This window comes from Panicum virgatum, chromosome 4K (genome assembly GCF_016808335.1).
Source record: "Panicum virgatum strain AP13 chromosome 4K, P.virgatum_v5, whole genome shotgun sequence".
Lineage (NCBI taxonomy): Eukaryota > Viridiplantae > Streptophyta > Magnoliopsida > Poales > Poaceae > Panicum > Panicum virgatum.
Genome location: NC_053139.1, coordinates 33974668 through 33994789, shown reverse-complemented (window position 1 = coordinate 33994789; position 20122 = coordinate 33974668). Strand labels below are relative to the sequence as shown.

Here is a 20122-nt window from a genome sequence, read left to right as displayed (position 1 = left end):
GAAATATTCGGATTTAGCCTCTATAAAGATATCAGTCCAAACTTATTACAAGGCGATAACCATCAATCTGCGAACATTATGCATACATGACGAGGGTTCGAGGAACTATGATAAAAGCAATCATAAAACTCTATAGTTGAATGAGAGACATTACTGGAAAATTATGTTAGATTACAGGGACATTATGTTAGGGCACGTACAACGGCCGTCGGTTTGCCGTCTGCTCACGATATATTTTGCAAAAAAACACCCCGGGGCATGGGCTCGTTGCCCAATGCGAGGAGACGACGGCGCTGCCCTGTTGTGCACTGCGCTGCGGCTCGTCGACGGCAGCTACGGATCGAGTGCGGGTTGTCACGCACGAGTGGAGGTTGTTGCTGTAGCCCCAGAGCTCGGCCACCGCACCGCCCGCCGATGTCGTCTCCGCGGAGGCCGTTGCCGCTACCCCGAGCTCAACCATCGCGCCGCCAGCCGAGCTCACCGCCTGCCTCGCTAAGATGTGACGATCCGGGTCGGGATAATAGCTAAGATCTACTTTGCACGTTTAGTAAAATACACTTGTTAAATAACTTTCTTGTGCTTTCGTTCTTACTTCGCGCAAAAAGTTCGAACCGGACTTACTAGTTTCTCAGGCTCAGGTTTTCAAGCTGGTCTGTCTCTCGTTCCATTTCCGGTATGAGACTAAACTGGGAAGTACTGTGCTGCCGCTACAGTACCACACGCTACAGTACCACACGCTACAGTACTTTTGCTATAGTGCCGCATATTCGGTCCTGCCCAACAACACGGCCCACGGGCTGTCACAATCACCCTCCGTTGAGGACTCGACGTCCTCGTCGAGACATCGATCCAGCTTACCCATATGGGACAAAGGAGCAGGATCTCCTCTCTTGGCCACGTCTCATACGTGTAGTGCTAACGATCACATGTGTCACGTCCGTGGGTTCACTACCAGCAGCCCATGTGTGTCCATCCACATGCCGGTGGCATCTGTGTCCCCGTGCGCGTACGTGCTCATGTACGCGCACTTCTGCCCGTATATGGCGTGAAACCGCGAGAGTTTGGCTCTGATACCCTGTAACGACCCGGCCCGGGATAATGGTTAAGATCTACTCTGCACGTTGAGTAAAACACATATACTAAATAACTCTCTTACACTTTCGTTTTCGCTTCACGCAAAAAAATCGAACCGGATTTACTATCTTTCCAGGCTCAGATTTTTAAGTTGGTCTGTTCATACACTAAATTAGAAAGCACCGTGAGCACTGTGCCGCTATCACAGTACCCAAGACACTACAGTAACTTTTTACTACAGTGTCACACCTTCCGTCAGGCCCAACAATACGGCCCACGGGCTGTCACATAAGCCGCCCGCGCACGCCGGCCAGCGCTGGCTGCCACGACACTGCACCTTTGCCGAGCCGTCTGTGGTGCTGCCCGCGCTCCCTGGTTGCTGCGCCGCCGCGCCTTGCCGCCCGCCTCGCCGAGCCAGCCGCGGCACCACTTGCGCGCGGCTGCCGCGCCGCCGCACCCGGCGCGAGGAGGGACGGCGAGGAGGCGCGCAGGGTGGATCTGTGCTCTGCGGCTACTGGAGGGCGAGTGGGCCACCATCGACCTCATCTCACTTCCCCATCACGAGGGCCGCTTAGTTCCCATCGCGGCAACACTCCTTTGCAGGTCAGACGGACGCACCTCCTATTCCATCTCTCTTCCTGCTCCTGGTTGAATCTGTTCCTATGCTAGGTTGTTTTCTGTGTTCCCGTAGTGGGTCTGGGCACCAAGTGTTAAACGAAATGCCTAGCTGGGATGGAAATGATACCAGTTATAGTTTGCACACTACGATTAGTAAGTAGCAGTAATTAGCCTTTGCATAGTTGTGAATTGGAGAGAGTTCCTGACATGTACAATTGATAAATGGGTATATGTTGATTAGTGAGTTACGATTTTTGAACTATCAGAGCAATCTAGATGTTCCTTATTGCTTCTTAATTAGAATATGCTAATCCGTCTGCTCATGGAGCTTTAATTTACTTTGATCCTCTGAAGAGTATATTTGATTTTGGCAGGAAGTACACAGCAAGCATGTCTTCTGATTGATTGATGAGTGTGCTTTCAGATGAGGCAATCTCTTTTTCATGTAAATATACTAGTAATATTTAATCTCGTCTTCATTTCCGAAATCGAATGTGGCTAATCACCTGATGCATCCGTACAATGTGGTTCCATTTCAGAGATAATTTTTGCCTTACTTGATTTATTTCCCAGAATGAATGCCGAATTATTTGATTCATGTGTAGAACTGCAGTTCCATTTTAGTTTCTCTTTTTCTTGTTGTAATCAGTAATCTTCATGTTTGTTACTGCCGTTCAAACTATTGTTTGTTCCCTTGCTTGTTGTGTAACTTTAGTGATAATTGCATAAGCATTTTACCATCAGTGCATAATATATCAACTGAAATTAGCTTGTTAACTTTAAGGTTATATGCTATCACTGAATACTTGAATCGTCTGTGCAGTTAGTCTAGAATGTTACAATTCTTGTGATGGAATACTTCTTTCAATAGTAATATCAAATGCTGGAACTGGTTTTAATTCGAATTTGCTAATTCAAAGTTTGGATTTTGTGTTCAGTGATGTATTTAAAATAAGTGATATGAATAGAAGTATAGAACTCAGCTCCTGAACTGATTGTGCTAATTATTTGGTACTCTACCAGTAAAATTAGCACATAGTTCATTTTGTGAATGACTGAACCGGCAAGCAGAATGTACATTGCATTGGCTTATAGGGAAGTAATATTAATTTGGTACTCGACCAGTAAAATTTATGGACTATGGATGGCATATGGACTGTAGGAATTTGGCAGTAATCCTTTTTGTTTTTTTTGTTTTTTTTGAAAGTACCCAGGAGCACTGGGGAGTCATGTAAGATTTCTGGACGCTCACGTTGACCGGACTCAACGCAGACGAGGCTGCCCGAGTAGTCTCGAAACGCGCCATACCGAGGACGCACACCACCACACACGCGCGCACACACACAGCACACACGCACACAGCCCCAGTACCCAGGTGCGGACGGGGGCTCGAACCCCCGCCGGTAGGCTCCCATCAACGGGAGTTACCGCTGGGCCAGAGGCCCATCTGCAGTAATCCTTTTTGTGGAATGACCTATGGATGGCATATGGACTCTAGTTGACTGCTAGTTGTTATCATGAATATTTCAAATACTTGTCCAAGTTCAGGGAAGAACTCTCAGTAATGACTGCTAGTTGTTATCATGATTATTAATTTGAGCATCATTTTTACTGAATAAACTTGGGCTAAAGAGCAGAATATGATTTATACTTGTTTGCAGGGGTCAAAATGCTTCCATAATATGATAGTGGAAGATGAAAAGGAGTTGGTTAGAATTCCATTAGATTTGAATGAGAATCCGAGTGCAACAGTTGTCCTACCATCGGAAGTGAGACAATTGTTCTACCACCGGAAATTAGAGCCACATGTCCAATAAAATAGTGACTTTATTGTTATATCATATCATGTATTCTTGAGACCATTTCTTTTGAATATATATATTTTTTATATGTATGCATATTTTAAGAGTCATGAATTATTTGAATGTACTGTGTATTCTCTAATGTATGCAACAAAAGATCTACAAAGATCAGTTATGCACTAGATCACCACGAGTTTGTGTGTCAAAGGATGAATTAATCACTCTGTAGACAACCAAAGAGACAGCTCATTGTACAAGCTGTCTGTTTGTGACAAAAAGACAGCAGCTGTCTGCACTGTTGTACTTGCCCTTAGATGTATATGCATCTTATGTATTTAATCACTAGTATAGGGTGCTCTTTGCATATTATATGTGACCTTATCGCCCCCATTGGGCATGTGATGAGAACATGCCCCCAGAGGTTACTCAAGTTACACATAAACATGTTTATGATGGGCCAATTACACGAAGCCGTGCAAAATTACTACAAAAAGAGGTGAACTCACTCCTATCTGAAACTAACTTCAATATATTTGAGGATGTTATACTGCCTAAATGTTCTATTTTGATTCTACTTAGGCATGTACATAAAGAAGATTGGAACATCAAGCAATCAGCCAACCAATTCACGTCAACCAGTTCGGACCAGTCCGAACCAGTTCGGACAGCCAGTTTGGACCACCAAACGAAACACCCATAACTCTTGATTCTCGAAAGATTTGAAGGCCCATGAGTACCCGTTGGAAAGATTATGAAGTCTACTTTCCAACCCAACAAGTTTCATGTCATTTCGACTTCCCAATCAGGATTTATGATCGAATCATTGAAGACTGCTCAGAATGTCAAGAGTCTGCCCGAGGATTTATCTTGCTCAACTTCCCATGGAAGACTGTACCATTCTACATTGTTTCATGGCGCATGCCACACAAGCATGGAAAGCTTATCAAGTCTAGTTTCACACCCAACAAACGGCTTATCGTTTCGACTTCCGAGTAGGGAGAAATGGTCATTTTACTAAATACTGCGCAGAAGCCCAGGAGACGCGTGGGAATTGAAGATGATCTCGTGAATGCTTCACCTGTTGGGCCTCCATCTTCCAATGTGGAGACTTCAGTTCATACCTATCTAGGAGGGTTGTTCCTAGTATAAATATTCTTTATGTGTACTCAGAAAAGGACCTTTTGATCATTTGATAAACCGATATGGTATTCCAGCTGATTTGCTGACGAGTGTCTTACACCTTTGTTCTTGCGAGTTCTTCTCGGACTTGTGAGAAAGATCTCTCTGAGGTCCCCTACTTCGTGCTCAACGGTTGCCAGTTCGGCTGCGCCGTTTTGTGTGGATTAGTCCCAAATTGTGGTTCTGCGATCGTTCGGAGATCGAGTCGAAGTCCTCAATGTTTCGGTGTCTCTCTCCCCGTCGCTTGGTCGCATCCAACCTTGGCAGGTATAAAGCTATTTACCCGCTGTTCGCAGCAAAGTTATATTTGTTCTTGAACCTACTGTCGTGAAGATCGGGCCATCCTTGTGCTGGTTTATATCGGCACCTATCATGTGGTAATCAGAGCTATCGTTGTCACGGTAGGTTTGTTTATCATCCACTTATCTATCATTTGTTTACCATCTATTACTGTTTTCATCCATCACATATATTTTGTTTTGCCACATCCTATAGTCCACTGAAAAGTCATACAAAAAAAATCCTATAGCCTTTTGTTGGTACTGTTTATCTTGTGTTGTTTGCACTCATCTTGTTGCTTGCTAGTCATCATCGTTGTTCTTCTACCGTACTCTTGTTAAATTTTTTCCCACCCTCCTCCTCATATACTATCTTGTGTCTGCTAAAAAAAAGAGAAGAAAAAAAAAGAGAGATCTGAAAGAAAGAGTTGAAAAAAGTAATAAAAAAAAGAGAAAAAGTTAAAGGGGTTATATTGTGGATTGTGTAGCTGCAAATTTAATTTTAGATTCTCAAGTTTGTGGTGTCTATGACACAACAACGTTTGCATCTTTTTGAGGGCATACACACTTGATTTTTTAGTACCATAAGCCTCCCTTGAATAGCCACCTATAGCTCCACAAAAATCTAAAACCGGACCTCTCGTCTTGTATCCTTTCGATCGCTTAATCACAGCTGCGGTACTTCCACATTAGTACACTCACAGTCCTTGAGAACGAGTATGAACATTGTTAAGTAAGAGGTGAGATTGTGTGACTCCACAAATTTTACCTATTCCACTTTCCATTACATTTTTGCTAACAATGGCAGGATCTGATTCGAGTGTTCGTGATGGTCATCATGGTGAGCAAGAACCTCCTGTTGCACGGGCTGAGCTACATCAACTACAAAACTCATTGTTGGAGGCTATGGAGAGGATGTTCAATGAACATCTTCCCGCGGCGGGTGGTCGAGGTCGACATCAAGAAGAATCTGGAGATGAAAATTCTGGTTTTGGTAATGGCTTTCATGACCGTTTCGGCAATGATCATGGTGGTCGTGGTGGTGCACGGCGTGCTGATTTTCGTGATCAGCGTGGAGCAGGACATGGACGTGATCGTCATGTGCATTTTGATGATGAAAATTCAGGTTTTGGGAATGAGTTTCATGATGATTTCAGAGGTCATGGTGGTGGTAGGCGTGCTGGTCACAATGATCGGCGTGCTGGAGGAGAATGCAGACATGGTCGTCGTGTTCACTTTGATGATGAAGATGAAATTCATAGTGAATCTGAAAATGGGGAATATGATGATAATGACAACCCTTTTGCTGACCATGGGCGTTTTGGACAACATCGTGATCACCGTCGAGGTGTTGGTCATGATGGAGGACATTATCGTGGTCGTCACAATAGGGATGATCCGGATAGCATTGCTCGAGTCAAGTTGAGTGTCCCTAAATTCAATGGTAGAGAAGATGCAGATGCATATCTTGAGTGGGAAGAGCAATGTGATCAGATTTTCAGAGTGCATAATCTCTCTACTCAGATATGTGTAAATCTTGTTTCCGTTGAGTTCTCTGGTTATGCTCTCACTTGGTGGAATCAAATTCAAGAAAATAAGCTTGTGTTGGGACATGATCATATCAACACATGGGATGAGATGAAAAGAGTGATGAGAAGACGATTTGTGCCATCAAGCTATTATCGTGACCTTCGCAATAGGTTACAAACATTGAGACAAGGATCAAAATCTGTTGATGATTATTTCAAGGAGATGGAGTTGCTTTTGGTGAGATCTGTAATTAGAGAAGACGAAGAATAAAAAATGGTAAGATTTTTGAATGGTCTCAATGAAGAAATTTCGGGTTTTGTTGAGATATTTCCATATAACAACTTGCAAGCTCTTGTGCAGCAAGCCATGCGCACTGGGAGAAAAATTCAGCAAGAGGGCCGACAGAGGTCATATGGCATTCAATCTATTTCAGCTCCATGGCGTCGGCAGCAAGCTGGAACCGCTGTGGTGAGAGGTCGATCTCAATGTGCGCAGCTAGGCCTGCTCCATCTATTGGTGCTGCAAAGACGGCGGTTTCTACTGCGTCTTCACCTGCAATTCAGCAAGAAAAACGACATCCTACTATAGGTACAGCAGCCCCCTCTGTTGCATCAGCTGCTGCATCATCTTCACATAGCCGAAGCATTGTTTGTCACAAGTGTCAAGGTCGTGGGCATGTTGCTGCTCAATGTCCTAGTCGAAGGACCATGGTTGTGAATGAGCTTGGTGAATGGGAGTCTGAAAGTGAAGAAGAAGATGCACCATGCTATGATGAGGAAATTGAAAATGATGAGAATGAGATCCAACCCGAAGAAGGTGATGATAAATGCTTCATTTCTCGGCAAGTGCTTAGTGTTACTGCTGCGAAGGAGAAAAATGGACAGCGGCATAATCTTTTCCATACTCGAGGCATGATCAAGGATAAATTATGCAGAATCATTGTTGATAATGGTAGCTGCAATAATATTGCAAGTCAAGAATTGATTGAGAGATTGGGATTAAAGCAGCAGCGCCATCCATCTCCATACAAAATGCAGTGGCTTAATGAGTGCGGTGCGCTGCGTGTGACCAATATGGTGACCGTTCCTTTCTCCATTGGAAGATACAATGATCAAGTCGAGTATGATGTGGTGCCAATGCAAGCTTGTCAATTGTTGTTGGGAAGACCTTGGTTGTATGATCATGATGTTCAGATTTGTGGTCGATTCAATAAAGTTGTTCTCATGTACAAAGGAGACCAAATCACTTTGCTTCCTTTGTCACCGGAGGAGATTTTGAATGATGATCTGAAAAGAAAACAGCGAGAGAGTGAGAAAAATTACGAGTGACCCACAAACATAGCGAGGGAGTGTTTCCAAAGCCAAACAAAACTCCACAGCTGCCAAGAACCGAGCCAAAGAGAAAAGAGGGTTTAGTGATGATGGCTAGGAAAAGGGATTTAAAAGAATTGAGTGAACCCAATGCCATGTTCTTTGTACTCCTGTACAAGGACAATTTTCTTTCCGCTAACGACTTACCTTCTACTTTACCTAGTGCTGTTTTTGATGTGTTACATGATTATGAAGATGTGTTTCCAGAGGAAGTACCACCTGGGCTGCCACCAAAGAGAGGGATTGAGCATCAAATCGATCTTGTTCCAGGTGCTTCACTCCCTAACCGTGCCCCCTATCGCACAAATCCAGAGGAGACAAAAGAAATTCAGTGCCAAGTGCAAGAGCTCATCAACAAAGATTATGTAAAGGAAAGTCTCTCACCTTTTGCTATTCATGTTCTTTTAGTTCCAAAGAAAGATGGTTCATGGAGAATGTGTGTTGATTGCCGAGCTATAAATAACATCACAATAAGGTATAGACACCCCATACCTAGACTTGATGACATGCTTGATGAGCTTAGTGGTGCTATTATCTTTACAAAAATTGACTTAAGAAGTGGCTATCATCAAATCAGAATGAGAGAAGGAGATGAGTGGAAAACAACTTTCAAAACCAAGTTTGGGCTCTATGAATGGTTGGTAATACCTTTTGGATTGACTAATGCACCTAGTACATTCATGAGATTGATGAATCATGTGCTTAGGACTTTCATTGGAAAATTTGTTGTTGTTTACTTTGATGATATCTTGATTTATAGCAAGTCTCTTGATGAACATGTTGAACATATAAAATGCGTGCTTGCTGTTTTAAGGAAGGAATATTTGTTTGCTAATCTTGAAAAGTGCACCTTTTGCACCGACAAGGTAGTTTTTCTTGACTTTGTTGTTTCAGCTCATGGCGTGGAGGTGGATGAGGAAAAGATCAAGGCTGTTCGTGAGTGGAAGCCTCCACAAAATGTGAGCCAAGTGCGAAGCTTCCTTGGACTCGCCGGCTTTTACCGTCGGTTTGTGAAAGATTTCAGTTCCATTGCTGCCCCAATAAATGAGTTGACAAAGAAGGATGTACCATTCCAATGGGGTGAAGCACAAGAGAAGGCATTTAAAGAGCTGAAAACGAAGTTGACAACAGCTCCACTCCTTGCACTTCCAGATTTTAGTAAGACCTTTGAAATTGAATGTGATGCAAGTGGTGTAGGGATTGGAGGTGTGCTCATGCAGGACAGAAGGCCCATTGCATACTTCAGTGAAAAGTTAAGTGGTCCAACTCTGAATTATTCTATTTATGACAAAGAACTTTATGCTCTTGTGAGGTGTTTGGAGACTTGGCAACACTATCTTTTACCTAAGAAATTTGTGATCCATTCAGACCATGAATCTTTGAAACATCTTAAAGGTCAACTAAAACTGAACCTAAGACATGCTAAATGGAGTGAATTCATTGAATCTTTTCCTTACTTTGTCAAGTACAAGAAAGGGAAAGATAATGTTGTTGCTGATGCTTTGTCTAGACGTCATGCTTTGCTGTTCCAACTTGATGCTAAAATTCTTGGTTTGGAAAGTATTAAAGATTTGTATGCAACTGACACATGCTTTGCTGAACCATTTTCGAAATGTTGTGATGACAAGGGCTGGGAAAAGTTCCATTTACATGACGGATTTTTGTTTCGAGCTAACAAACTTTGCATTCCAGATTGCTCTGTTTGTCTAATGCTTTTGCAGAAAGCTCATGCCGGTGGACTTATGGGCTATTTTGGAGCGAAGAAAACGGAGCAAGTGTTAGCTGATCATTTCTTTTGGCCAAAGATGCGGCGAGATGTAGAGAGACATGTTCTTCGCTGCGAAACCTGCCACAAAGCTAAGTCACGCTTGAACCCTCATGGTCTATATACCCCATTGCCTATTCCTAGTGTTCCATGGGAGGACATTTCTATGGACTTTGTTCTTGGTTTACCTCGAACCAAGAGGGGGAGGGATTCAATCTTTGTTGTGGTTGATCGTTTTAGCAAAATGGCACACTTTATTCCTTGTCATAAGAGCGATGATGCTTCACACATTGCTGACTTATTATTCAGAGAAATTGTGCGTCTACATGGAGTGCCACGTACCATTGTATCGGATCGTGACACCAAGTTCTTGAGTTAATTTTGGAAAACTTTGTGGGGTAAACTTGGGACAAGGCTGCTGTTCTCCACAACATGTCATCCACAAACTGATGGGCAAACCGAAGTTGTGAACCGCACGTTGTCAACAATGCTGCGAGCTGTTCTTAAGAAGAACTTGAAACTATGGGAACAAAGCTTGCCTCATGTGGAATTTGCATACAACAGGGCGGTACACTCGACCACTAAATTTTGTCCATTTGAGATAGTATATGGTTTCAAACCTACTGCTCCCATCGATCTTTTGCCTTTGCCTATGCAGGAACGTGTGAATGTTGATGCAAGCAAGAGAGCAGAATTTGTCAAGAATATTCATGATCGAGTTAGAACAAATATTGAGAAGATGACCAAGATGTATGAGAAGTGCGCCAACAAGGGTCGCAAGAAGATGTTATTTGAACCAGGAGATTTGGTTTGGGTGCACTTACGCAAGAATCGCTTTCTTTAACAACGCAAGAGCAAGTTGCAGCCACGAGCTGATGGTCCATTCAAAGTGCTTCGCAAGATCAATGACAACGCATATGAGATTGATCTTCCTAGTTCTTATGGTGTGAGTTCAAGCTTTAATGTCGCCGATTTGTCTCCATTCTTTGGAGTAGAAGAGTCGAGGACGACTCCTTTTCAAGAGGGGGAGGATGATGAGGACATGCCCCCGGAGGTTACTCAAGTTACACATAAACATGTTTATGATGGACCAATTACATGAAGCCGTGCAAAATTACTCCAAAAAAAGGTGAACTCACTCCTATCTGAAACTAACTTCAATATATTTGAGGATGTTATACTGCCTAAATTTTCTACTTTGATTCTACTTAGGCATGTACATAAAGAAGATTGGAACATCAAGCAATCAGGCAACCAATTCACGTCAACCAGTTCGGACCAGTCCGAACTTGTTCGGACAGCCAATTCGGACCACCAGTTCGGACCACCAAAAGAAACATCCATAACTCTTGATTCCTGAAAGATCTGAAGGCCCATGAGTACCCGTTGGAAAGATTATGAAGTCTACTTTCCAACCCAATAAGTTTCACATCATTTTTACTTCCCAATCAGGATTTATGATCGAATCATTGAAGACTGCTCAGAATGTCAAGAGTCTGCCCGAGGATTTATCTTGCTCAACTTCCCGTGCAAGACTGTACCATTCTACATTGTTTCATGGTGCATGCCACACATGCCTGGAAATCTTATCAAGTCTAGTTTCACACCCAACAAACGGCTTATCATTTTGACTTCCGAGTAGGGAGAAATGGTCATTTTACTGGAGACTGCGCAGAGGCCCAGGAGACGCGCGGGAATTGAAGCTGATCTCGTGAATGCTTCACCTGTTGGCCTTCCATCTTCCAACGTGGAGACTTCAGTTCATACCTATCTAGGAGGGTTGTTCCTAGTATAAATATTCTCTTTGTGTACTCAAAAAAGGACCTTTTGATCATTTGATAAACCGATATGGTATTCCAGCTGATTTGCTGACGAGTGTCTTACACCTTTGTTCTTGCGAGTTCTTCTCAGACTTGTGAGAAAGATCTCTCTGAGGTCCCCTTCTTCATGCTCAATGGTTGCCAGTTCGGCTGCGCCGTTTTGTGTGGATTAGTCCCGGATTGTGGTTCCGCGATCGTTCGGAGGTCAAGTCGAAGTCCTCAAGGTTTCGGTGTCTCTCTCCCTGTCGCTTGGTCGCATCCAACCATGGCAGGTATAAAGCTATTTACCCGTTGTTCGCAGCAAAGTTATCTTTGTTCTTGAACCTACTGTCATGAAGATCGGACCATCCTTGTGCTGGTTTATATCGGCACCTATCAGCATGGAATAGATCGAGTTGTTCATTCTCCAACATGGTATCACACCCAAGGGTTGCCATTGATCCGGCCACTGCTGCCGCCGTCATGCTACCGGCTTGTCACTGGTGAGTCTCTGGCACGGTCACCGGCAACTCCACCCTCCTTTCCCTTCACCTCCACCTCTGGACTCGCGCCCCTGCACGCCGTCGCCCCACGCCCTGACCCGCGCCCTGCACACCTCTGCCCGAGCGGCTGCTCTCCCCTTCCTCTTCCCCCTCCCCTTCCCTACCAAAAAAAAAGAAAAAGAGAAGCCGAGAGAGATAGAGAATTGAGACAAGGTTTCCCTGTTGGTGCCATGGCTTCTATGGGTCGCCTAGGTGCTGTATCCGTCCCTTGGTGCCCTGTTGTCTTCAACGGAAACAATTGGGGCGAGGTTTCCTTTCACATGGAGATCCACATGAGGGGCTAGTAGCTATGGTGCTACCTCACGGGTGAGCGGCCTTGCCAGCCCACCCCGACTGCTCCCATTCCACCAACCTATGCACCAGATGCTCAATACGGTGAAGAAGCCTCTCCTTGAGGCATTTGAGGCTGAGCTGGAGGCGTACTAGTTAGATCTTGACAACCATGCAGCGACTGCGTGTGGAGGCATGTGCTATGGCCATCCTGTTTGCGAGCATCAAGGTAGAGATTCCCATGTCCCTCCATGGTCTTTCCACTCCCCACCTAATGTGGGTTCACCTCCATCGCAGTTACGAGATTCGTAATGAGGCATCGTACCTTGCGGTGGTCGAGGCTTAGTCGCTCTGCCAGCACGACTCCATCGTGGAGGAGTTCCACTGTCAGATGTACGCTATCTGGCATCGTCTGGACATCTTGGGTGTGGAATTCTGTGCTAGCGGCACTTGCCAGTGTTGCGATCATCACCGGAGCCAGCAGGAGACTCTACGACTTCACGAGTTTCTCTCCCGCCTTCGTTCTGAGTTTGAGGTTGTCAGGTCCCATCTCCTAACCCATCGACCTCGCCCGCCTCTCAATGAGGCAATGCTGGAGCTACGTGCTGAGGAGTCTCAGCTTTGGGCCGGGGGCATGACTGGGGCCTCGCAGTCATCTGCTTTGGCTGCCAGAGCTCCCCTTGTGCCCAGCACCCCTTGCGCTTCACCGCCCCCACTACCCTCTACGACGAGTACTACACCTTCCTCCGGCGACCTGTGTGGCTACTGTGGCAAGGGTCGTCACCCTGAGGTTGTTTGTCGCAAGAAGCAATGCGAGAAGTTGGCTTGCCATGGTGGGTCCAGTAGCTCGAGGGCTACTCGTTCTGTTTCTATCATGGAGCAAGAGCTCCTAACACCGCTATGTCTCCTCACTCTGATTCCTTCCTCACCCTCTGGCACTACTGGTCAGGCTTCTGGACTGCCACCACCTCCTCCTCCCTTATGTATATCATCTAAATGGTTCCTTGACTCGGGCGTGTCTTTCCACATGACACTAGATTCTAGCTAGTTGTCCTCCATGTCACGTGTTGATCCACCTCTTATTGTTCAGACAGCTGGTGGCACACATTTCTTCCTATTGTTGGACGTGGTGTTCTCTCTACATCCTCTTTTCATGTTCCTACTATTTCTCATATCCTTCAGCTCACCATGCAGTTGATGTCTATCGATCAGATCACTGATCATGGATGTCATATCATACTTGAGTCTGACACTGGGCCTAGGCTCCATGACTCTCAGCGGCTATGGGAGCTTGACTGACTGCATCTTCCATCGGCCACTCTCACTCCTCCGTCATCCAAGCCCACTGCCTTTGCGTCAACTGCCTCCATTGCTCCTACTTTTGCTCGGTGGCATTGTCGTCTTGGACATCTCTCTGGTTCCAAGCTCTCCACTCTTGTTGGTAGTAGTGTTTTAGGCCCTATTTTTGGTGATGCTGGTCTTCATTGTACGGGCTGCAAGTTTGGCAAATAGCTGCAACTCCCATATGCCTCTAGCGATTCTGTGTCACAACGTCCTTTTGATCTCATTCACCCTGATGTATGGGGGCATGCAATCTTTGCTTCGAAAGGGGGTCGCCATTACTATGTCATATTTATTGATGATTACTCATGGTTGACCTGGATCTAACTTATGTCCTCTTGTGGTTAGTTTTTGAAACAAACCGGGTTCCCAAAAGAAGAACCCGACTCCCTGTATTATCGTGATAGTCCCTGGATCAGTAGCTATCACATACAGAACTCATTTCAATTACATATCATAGTCATACTTTGCGATAAAACACAACAGAGGTTTGATTATTACATAATCCAGCGGATTGTAGTACAAAATTCTAGTACAAGCCCATTTGGGCTAAAGCGAAACAAACAGAACACGGAAGCGGTAGCTAGACTTCTGGGCATCCTCCATCTTGATGTCCTTCCTCCACAGGCAAACTTGAGCGAAGCATGAGTCGTCCTTAGTCCTTCCTTCAACATCGTCGTCGACCTTCAAGTTGGATCCTGCATCTACCAAACTATCCCCAAGGGCGGGATAGGTTCACGTCACCATCTGTATGCAAGCTTTAAGTGGATGCAATATAGTATAAAGAATAGCCAACGGATAAGGCTAGGGTTTCCTATACAAGCAGCCAGCAGTATATATATAAGTCATCCATATCACTTGGACGCGGGCCATTCCGGCATCCCGGACTCTTGGTCAAATCTATCTTCCACTACGAAGCAACCCATCCCCGGTTTGGGGAGGGAACTCCAACTCCCTGCGCCTCAACTGCTATCCGAGCAGGAAATGGACTAGAGCGAGGTAGAAATATCAAGGCACACTAAACTAGGTGAAGTAACTGAAGAGTAGGAATGTACATGATCGAGTATGCAGCTATACGCATAGTTTTCACCCTGTAGGGTTTGTACACCTGTACCCACTAGTCACGAAGCCAACCGGCAGTAACTCCGTCCGACTCCGAGGCACCAGTCTACTAAGATCAATAACTAGTAGCCAAGGTACCATCCTGCTTTCCCGGGTTGGGATGCGTCCTCTCGCAAGAGGTCGCCCCAGGACTGTGAAGCCATCTAGAATAGGATTCCTATGAATCCCGCGAATCGGGGAACGCCAGGTCAACACCTGCTTCTCCTGCACTGATAGTACATCCTACAGGCTTGGCACCGTACTTACTAGCCTCGGACCGGATCCACCCGCATAGTGGATAAGTGGTGTACACGCTCACAAAGTCCCACTAATCATAGTTACCGCATATGTCCTTACGAGCCGGGGCAAGCATCTTCTGTCGCAGTCCTCCGCAGTGGTCCGCCAAAGGCACCCATAACAGGTATCACCTCTCCTTGGGCACCCATAACAAGTATGCCCCTCCTCATCCCGTACCTGCCACATGTGCTCCTTAAGATGTGCCCAATCCACATTCCCAGCCAGTCGCTTGCCCCCGCCAAGACTATCATATCACGAGAAATCCCACACATTCTCAAGCAAGCATATCAACAATTCAACATGATTTATAGTAGGAGTTCAAGGAATTAAGGCACAGAAATGACTATGCAGGTTCATCTCATAATAGTAATAAAGCGATAGCAGTTCTAGCAAGCAATGTCTAATAGGTTATCAAGTCATAGATAGGCGTGAACTTGAGACTTCTCATAGTCGTCCTAGGTCTTCGTAGTCTTCTCGTAGTCCGGGATATCCTCCTGGGTCCTTTGGGTGTTCGGGGCATCGATCAAGTCCTCCTCGCTAGGGGCCTATTCATAATTACAAATTAATATAGGGGCCAAAGTGCAAGAATGTACAAAAGTATCCAAATAAGTATCCAAGTAGATCATGATTTTAGAAAAATTATGAAACCGGTTTCATAATTTTTGGAGCTCCGGTTAATTTATTAAGAATTTTTGAAGCTTAAATCTATTTCTGAAATTAATAAATTATTTTTGGAAAAAGAAAAACACACAGGTTAACACGTGGTAGCCTCTGGGCGCGCCATGTGTCATGCTGACGTTAGCATGAGGTCAGCTTTTGCTGAGTCAATGCTGATGTCAGCATTGACTGGTCAACATTGACTAAGTCAACGGTCAGTGGTCAACTGGGTCAACTGGGCCAACATGTCAGTGCCCCCACATGTCAGCCTCACACAGAGACCGACGCATGGGACCTACGTGCCAGCTGGGTAAAAAGAAAAGAAAAAGACCTTAAGGTTTGGTTGTTGGGCTCAAAGTGGGGGCAGGCTGGGTCGGCTTGGTGGGCCGAGACAAACAGGCCACAGCCCACTTGGTTGCCCTCCCTCTCACCCCTCTCTCTCTTACAGGCAAGTCCCGCAGGTAGGTTTTTCCCGCCACGCTGACAGGTGGGACCTATCTATCAGCGAGTGGCTGATCCGGTGCGGCTCCAGGCGGATCCCGTGTGGCTCGGTGGTGGTGTGTCCATGTGTGTGCCACTCAAGCGGGTGTGTGTGCGACGTCCTCAGGTGCTCGACCAAATGTCGTCAAGGTCTTGGGTGCACCGTGCGCAACGCCGTAGTGGCGAACACGAACACCACGTGGTGGCGAGGCAGGGCAGGTTGGTGGCGAGGCAGTGGGCGTGCGGCCAGGCCAAAAGGCAGAGCCTTTGGGCGGTGTGGTGCGTGCGCACGCCGAGGCGTGGCCACGACATGTTCCAGACCGGCGGAGCGGTGGTAAGGCGAGGCCAGGCTGCGCGGCGGCGGCCTACCGGCGGCGAGGTCAGCGTGGTGCACGTGCGAGGTCATGTGTGTGCAAAACAAGCCAAAAGGTATGGCCTTGGCCGTCCAGTGCGCGCGCGCGCGGACAAGGTCACGTCGCATCCATGGCGTGGCAAGGACGGCGGCAAGGCGAGCTCGGGCACAAGCTCGCGGCGACGAGGTCATGGCGGAGGGTGCACGGAATGGGCTTGTGTCCGCGCGTGAGGCCACGTACCCTTGGACCGCGGCGGCAAGGTTAGCTCGGGCCAAAGGCAAGGCTTGGCGCGGCGGTGGCAGGCCATGGTGCGCCGGTGGGTTAATGTTAGGGCCTTTGGGCCGGAACGGGGTGTGCGCTCATGCGCGGGCCTCCTGGTTTCTAGGGCCGCGCATGGCTGCGCCGAGCAATGCCCGTCACGACAGCGGGGTGAGGCGACAGCGGCTGCGGGTTGCAACAACGGCGGAGGGTTCCTGTAGAAAAACTAGGGAACGGGACACCTATGGCTACTACGGAGCCTCATCGGCGGCTCTTGGTGGCTGGACAGCAAGGAGAGAGAGCAGGGAGCGGTGGACGGCAGCCTACCGGTTGGGCTGGGGGAGATGGATGGCGACGTAGTGCTGATTTGCTCCCGGGACGAGTCGTGGCCGTGCTGGCAGCGCTGGGGCGTCGATGTCGTCGATTGAGCGCCGGCTTGGTGGAGTTCCTTGCGGTGGCATGGCGGCTTGGTCCTGGTGGCGCCCCTCCTCGATTCCTTCCCTTGGAGCGGCGGCGTCCAACTGCCGAAGCGGTCGTCCTCCTCTTCACTCCTTCTCCCTTCCTCCTCCAACTTCTCCTCTTCTCCCTCCTTCCTCTGTTTCTAAGTGGCGGCGGTGGAAAAGGGGGCACTGGGGCGGCTAGGGCTCAAGGATGGAGGTCGGGCCTCTTATAGAGGAGGCTCTAGGGTTGCGCAAGCTTGAGCGAGGGCGGACGACCGACGATTGTTGTAGCTCAGAGGCTCGCGTGCGGGCGAGCGCGCGGCACAGACGTGGTGGCCGACAACGGCATCAGGTGATGTCGTCACCAGGGCAAGCGTGGCAGGTGTGACCGTTGAACGGCTTGGCGCGGAGCAGGCGGCATCGGACGAAAAGCAGAGAGGCAGCGAGAGAAGGGAGAAAGGCACACAGTGCCGCGATTGACAGGTAGGTCCGGGATGGCAGCGAGAGCGGCGAAGGGAAAGGGGGTGCTGGTGCGTGTTGGGCTGGCTGGGTTGGCGGGGCATGCGGTTCGGGCCGACGAGCTCGTGGGCCGTGTGCGGGCGGTGATGGGCTGTGCGGGTGAAACTTAGCAGGCCGGGGTGGCTGGTGCTAGCGGGCCGCACGGGCTGGGATAGCAGGCCGGTGGTGGGGTTTAGGTGGGTTTGCGTTAGATGTTAGTATTTGAGTTCAAATTAATTGGCTCAAATTAATTTGAACTCCACTCAATCCAAACAATAATTATTCAAACCAATTTTGAAACAAGGTAGATTCGAATAAACTCCAAACTCCAAAAGTTCACTCTAGCATTATTGTCCTTATTTTAATTAAATTTTATTTTACTAGGAGTTTGAGAGGGAAGAGAATTAAATCCATACATTATTTCTAGCTATTAGCACACGCTCACAAATTTTTTTCGAAATTTCATATTTTTGCATTATATAACATTTCGTAAAAATTACGGGATGTTATAGTTTTTGTCTATCTATCAGTAGTTCGCCACCATGATTCACACTTAGTTTGATTCTCCCATTCATGTTTTCCATGTTGATTCTACTGGCAAGTACATTTTTGATGTGCGTCGTCATTTTCTTGCTACACTGGGCACTCTTCCTTAGTTCTCCCATTCTGGTGCTCATGCTTAGAATGGTGTTGCCGAGCGTAAGCATCATCACATTCTTAAGACCTCTCGTGTTCTCTTGCTTTCCTCTGAGCTTCCACCTCACTTATGGGCTGAGGTTGTCTCTACGGTTGTTTATCTCATTAACAAACAACCCTCCTTTGTTTGACAGTGTTGCACTCCCTATGAGTGCCTCTTTGGTCACCCTCCTCACTACAGTCACCTCTGGTGCTTCGGGTGTTCCTGTTTTGTTCTTCCTCCTCTTTGCTCAGTTAGTTGAGTGTGTTTTCCTTAGGTATAGTACAGAGCACAAGGGTTATGTTGCTCATCGGATGAGGATCTCTCGGGATGTCATATTTAGTGAATCTCGTCCTTCCTCTAGCCCCTCTTCCACTGCTATCGAGTCTATCCCCTTCTTGACTATTCCTAATGTGCCTCTTCCACTGCCTCATTCCACGTCGCCACCTATCTTCCCACCTTCCGCTCCTCCTCCAGCTTCCCTGCTTCCATCTACACATGAGTTTTCCCCACCTTCTGCTCCTCCTCCAGCTTCCCCACTTCTACATACACTTGAGTCTTCCCCACCTCGAGTTCCTCCACCACTTCCAGCTCCACCCGACAATTCTCCATCTGTCCTTGTACGTCCTATGATGCCGCTGCCTCAGACGATTACTCATGTTTACACTCATCGACTGAGGTCTCCACCCTCGCTGGAGTCCTCTCCCTCTCTTCTTGGTCTCCTTCCAAGTCGTCTCCTTGGTATGCTCTTCGTCATTGTGGTGCTTTGCGCCCCCCTGAGCACGGGTACACAGTTGCTTCTTTTGTTGAGCCAACAACTTATCGTGAGGCTGTTATCCACCCTGACTGACTACAGTACACCATGTCTGAGGAGATTGCTGCCTTGGAGCGCATCGGTACTTGGGATCTTGTGTCCTTGCCGCCTCATGCCACTCCTATTACTTGCAACTGGGTCTATAAAATTGAGACTTGATCTGCGTGGTTTTCATCAGGAGCATGGCCGTGACTATCATGACACTTTTGCTCCTATTGCTCACATGACCATTGTCTGGGATCTCCTTGTTGTTTCTTCTGTGTGGCAGTGGTCCATCTCCCAGCTCGATGTTAAGAATGCTTTTTTAAAAGGAGAGTTGTATGAGGAGGTCAGCATGCAGCCATCTCCAGGGTATTTTGTTCCTTCTTGTATGGTTTGCCGGCTCCTCGGGCCTGGTTTGAGCACTTCTCCTCTGTTGTCACTGATGCTGGCTTTAAGCCAAGTGACCATGACCCTGTCCTCTTTGTCAACACTTCTCCTCGTGGTCGCACGTTTCTTCTCCTCTATGATGACATGATCATCACCGGTGATGACTCTCAGTTCATTGACTTTGTGAAGATGTGTCTCAGTGATAAGTTCATGATGTTCGATCTTGGTCTTCTTCATTACTTCCTTGTGTCTTCAGGTCTCTTTCATGGCTGATGGCATCTACCTCTCCCGGGAGAAGTATGTTCAGGATCTTCTCTCTCTCTCTCTCTCTCTCTCTCTCTCTCCCTCTCTCTCTCTCTCGTGCCGCTCTCACAGATTAGCGCATTGTTGATACACCCATGGAGCTTGGTGTTCACTTGCGTGCCACAGATGGTGAACCCCTTGCTGATATGACTCTCTATCATCATCTTTTTGTAGCCTTGTCTATCTTGGGATCACTCGTCCTGACATCTCTCATGTTGTCCATATACTGAGTTGGTTCATCTCTGCTCCCACCCAACTCCACTACACCCACCTTCTTCATGTTCTTC

General features: G+C 47.0%; 2 protein-coding genes and 1 long non-coding RNA gene across 3 annotated transcripts; all 3 read left to right on the top strand.

Moving 5' to 3' along the window:
• The first annotated feature begins 1349 nt into the window (after positions 1-1349).
• Positions 1350-4712, top strand: LOC120704828. Its single transcript, XR_005687694.1, has 2 exons — positions 1350-1677; positions 2067-4712. It is a non-coding gene; the product is annotated as an uncharacterized LOC120704828 (long non-coding RNA).
• A 1040-nt stretch (positions 4713-5752) lies between these two features.
• Positions 5753-6770, top strand: LOC120702155. The gene has a single exon (XM_039985907.1). The coding sequence runs from the start codon at positions 5753-5755 to the stop codon at positions 6749-6751; it is 999 nt and encodes a 332-aa protein (XP_039841841.1). The 3' UTR covers positions 6752-6770.
• A 143-nt stretch (positions 6771-6913) lies between these two features.
• LOC120704827 lies at positions 6914-7846 on the top strand. The gene has a single exon (XM_039989360.1). The coding sequence runs from the start codon at positions 6919-6921 to the stop codon at positions 7807-7809; it is 891 nt and encodes a 296-aa protein (XP_039845294.1). The 5' UTR covers positions 6914-6918; the 3' UTR covers positions 7810-7846.
• Positions 7847-20122: the final 12276 nt, after the last annotated feature.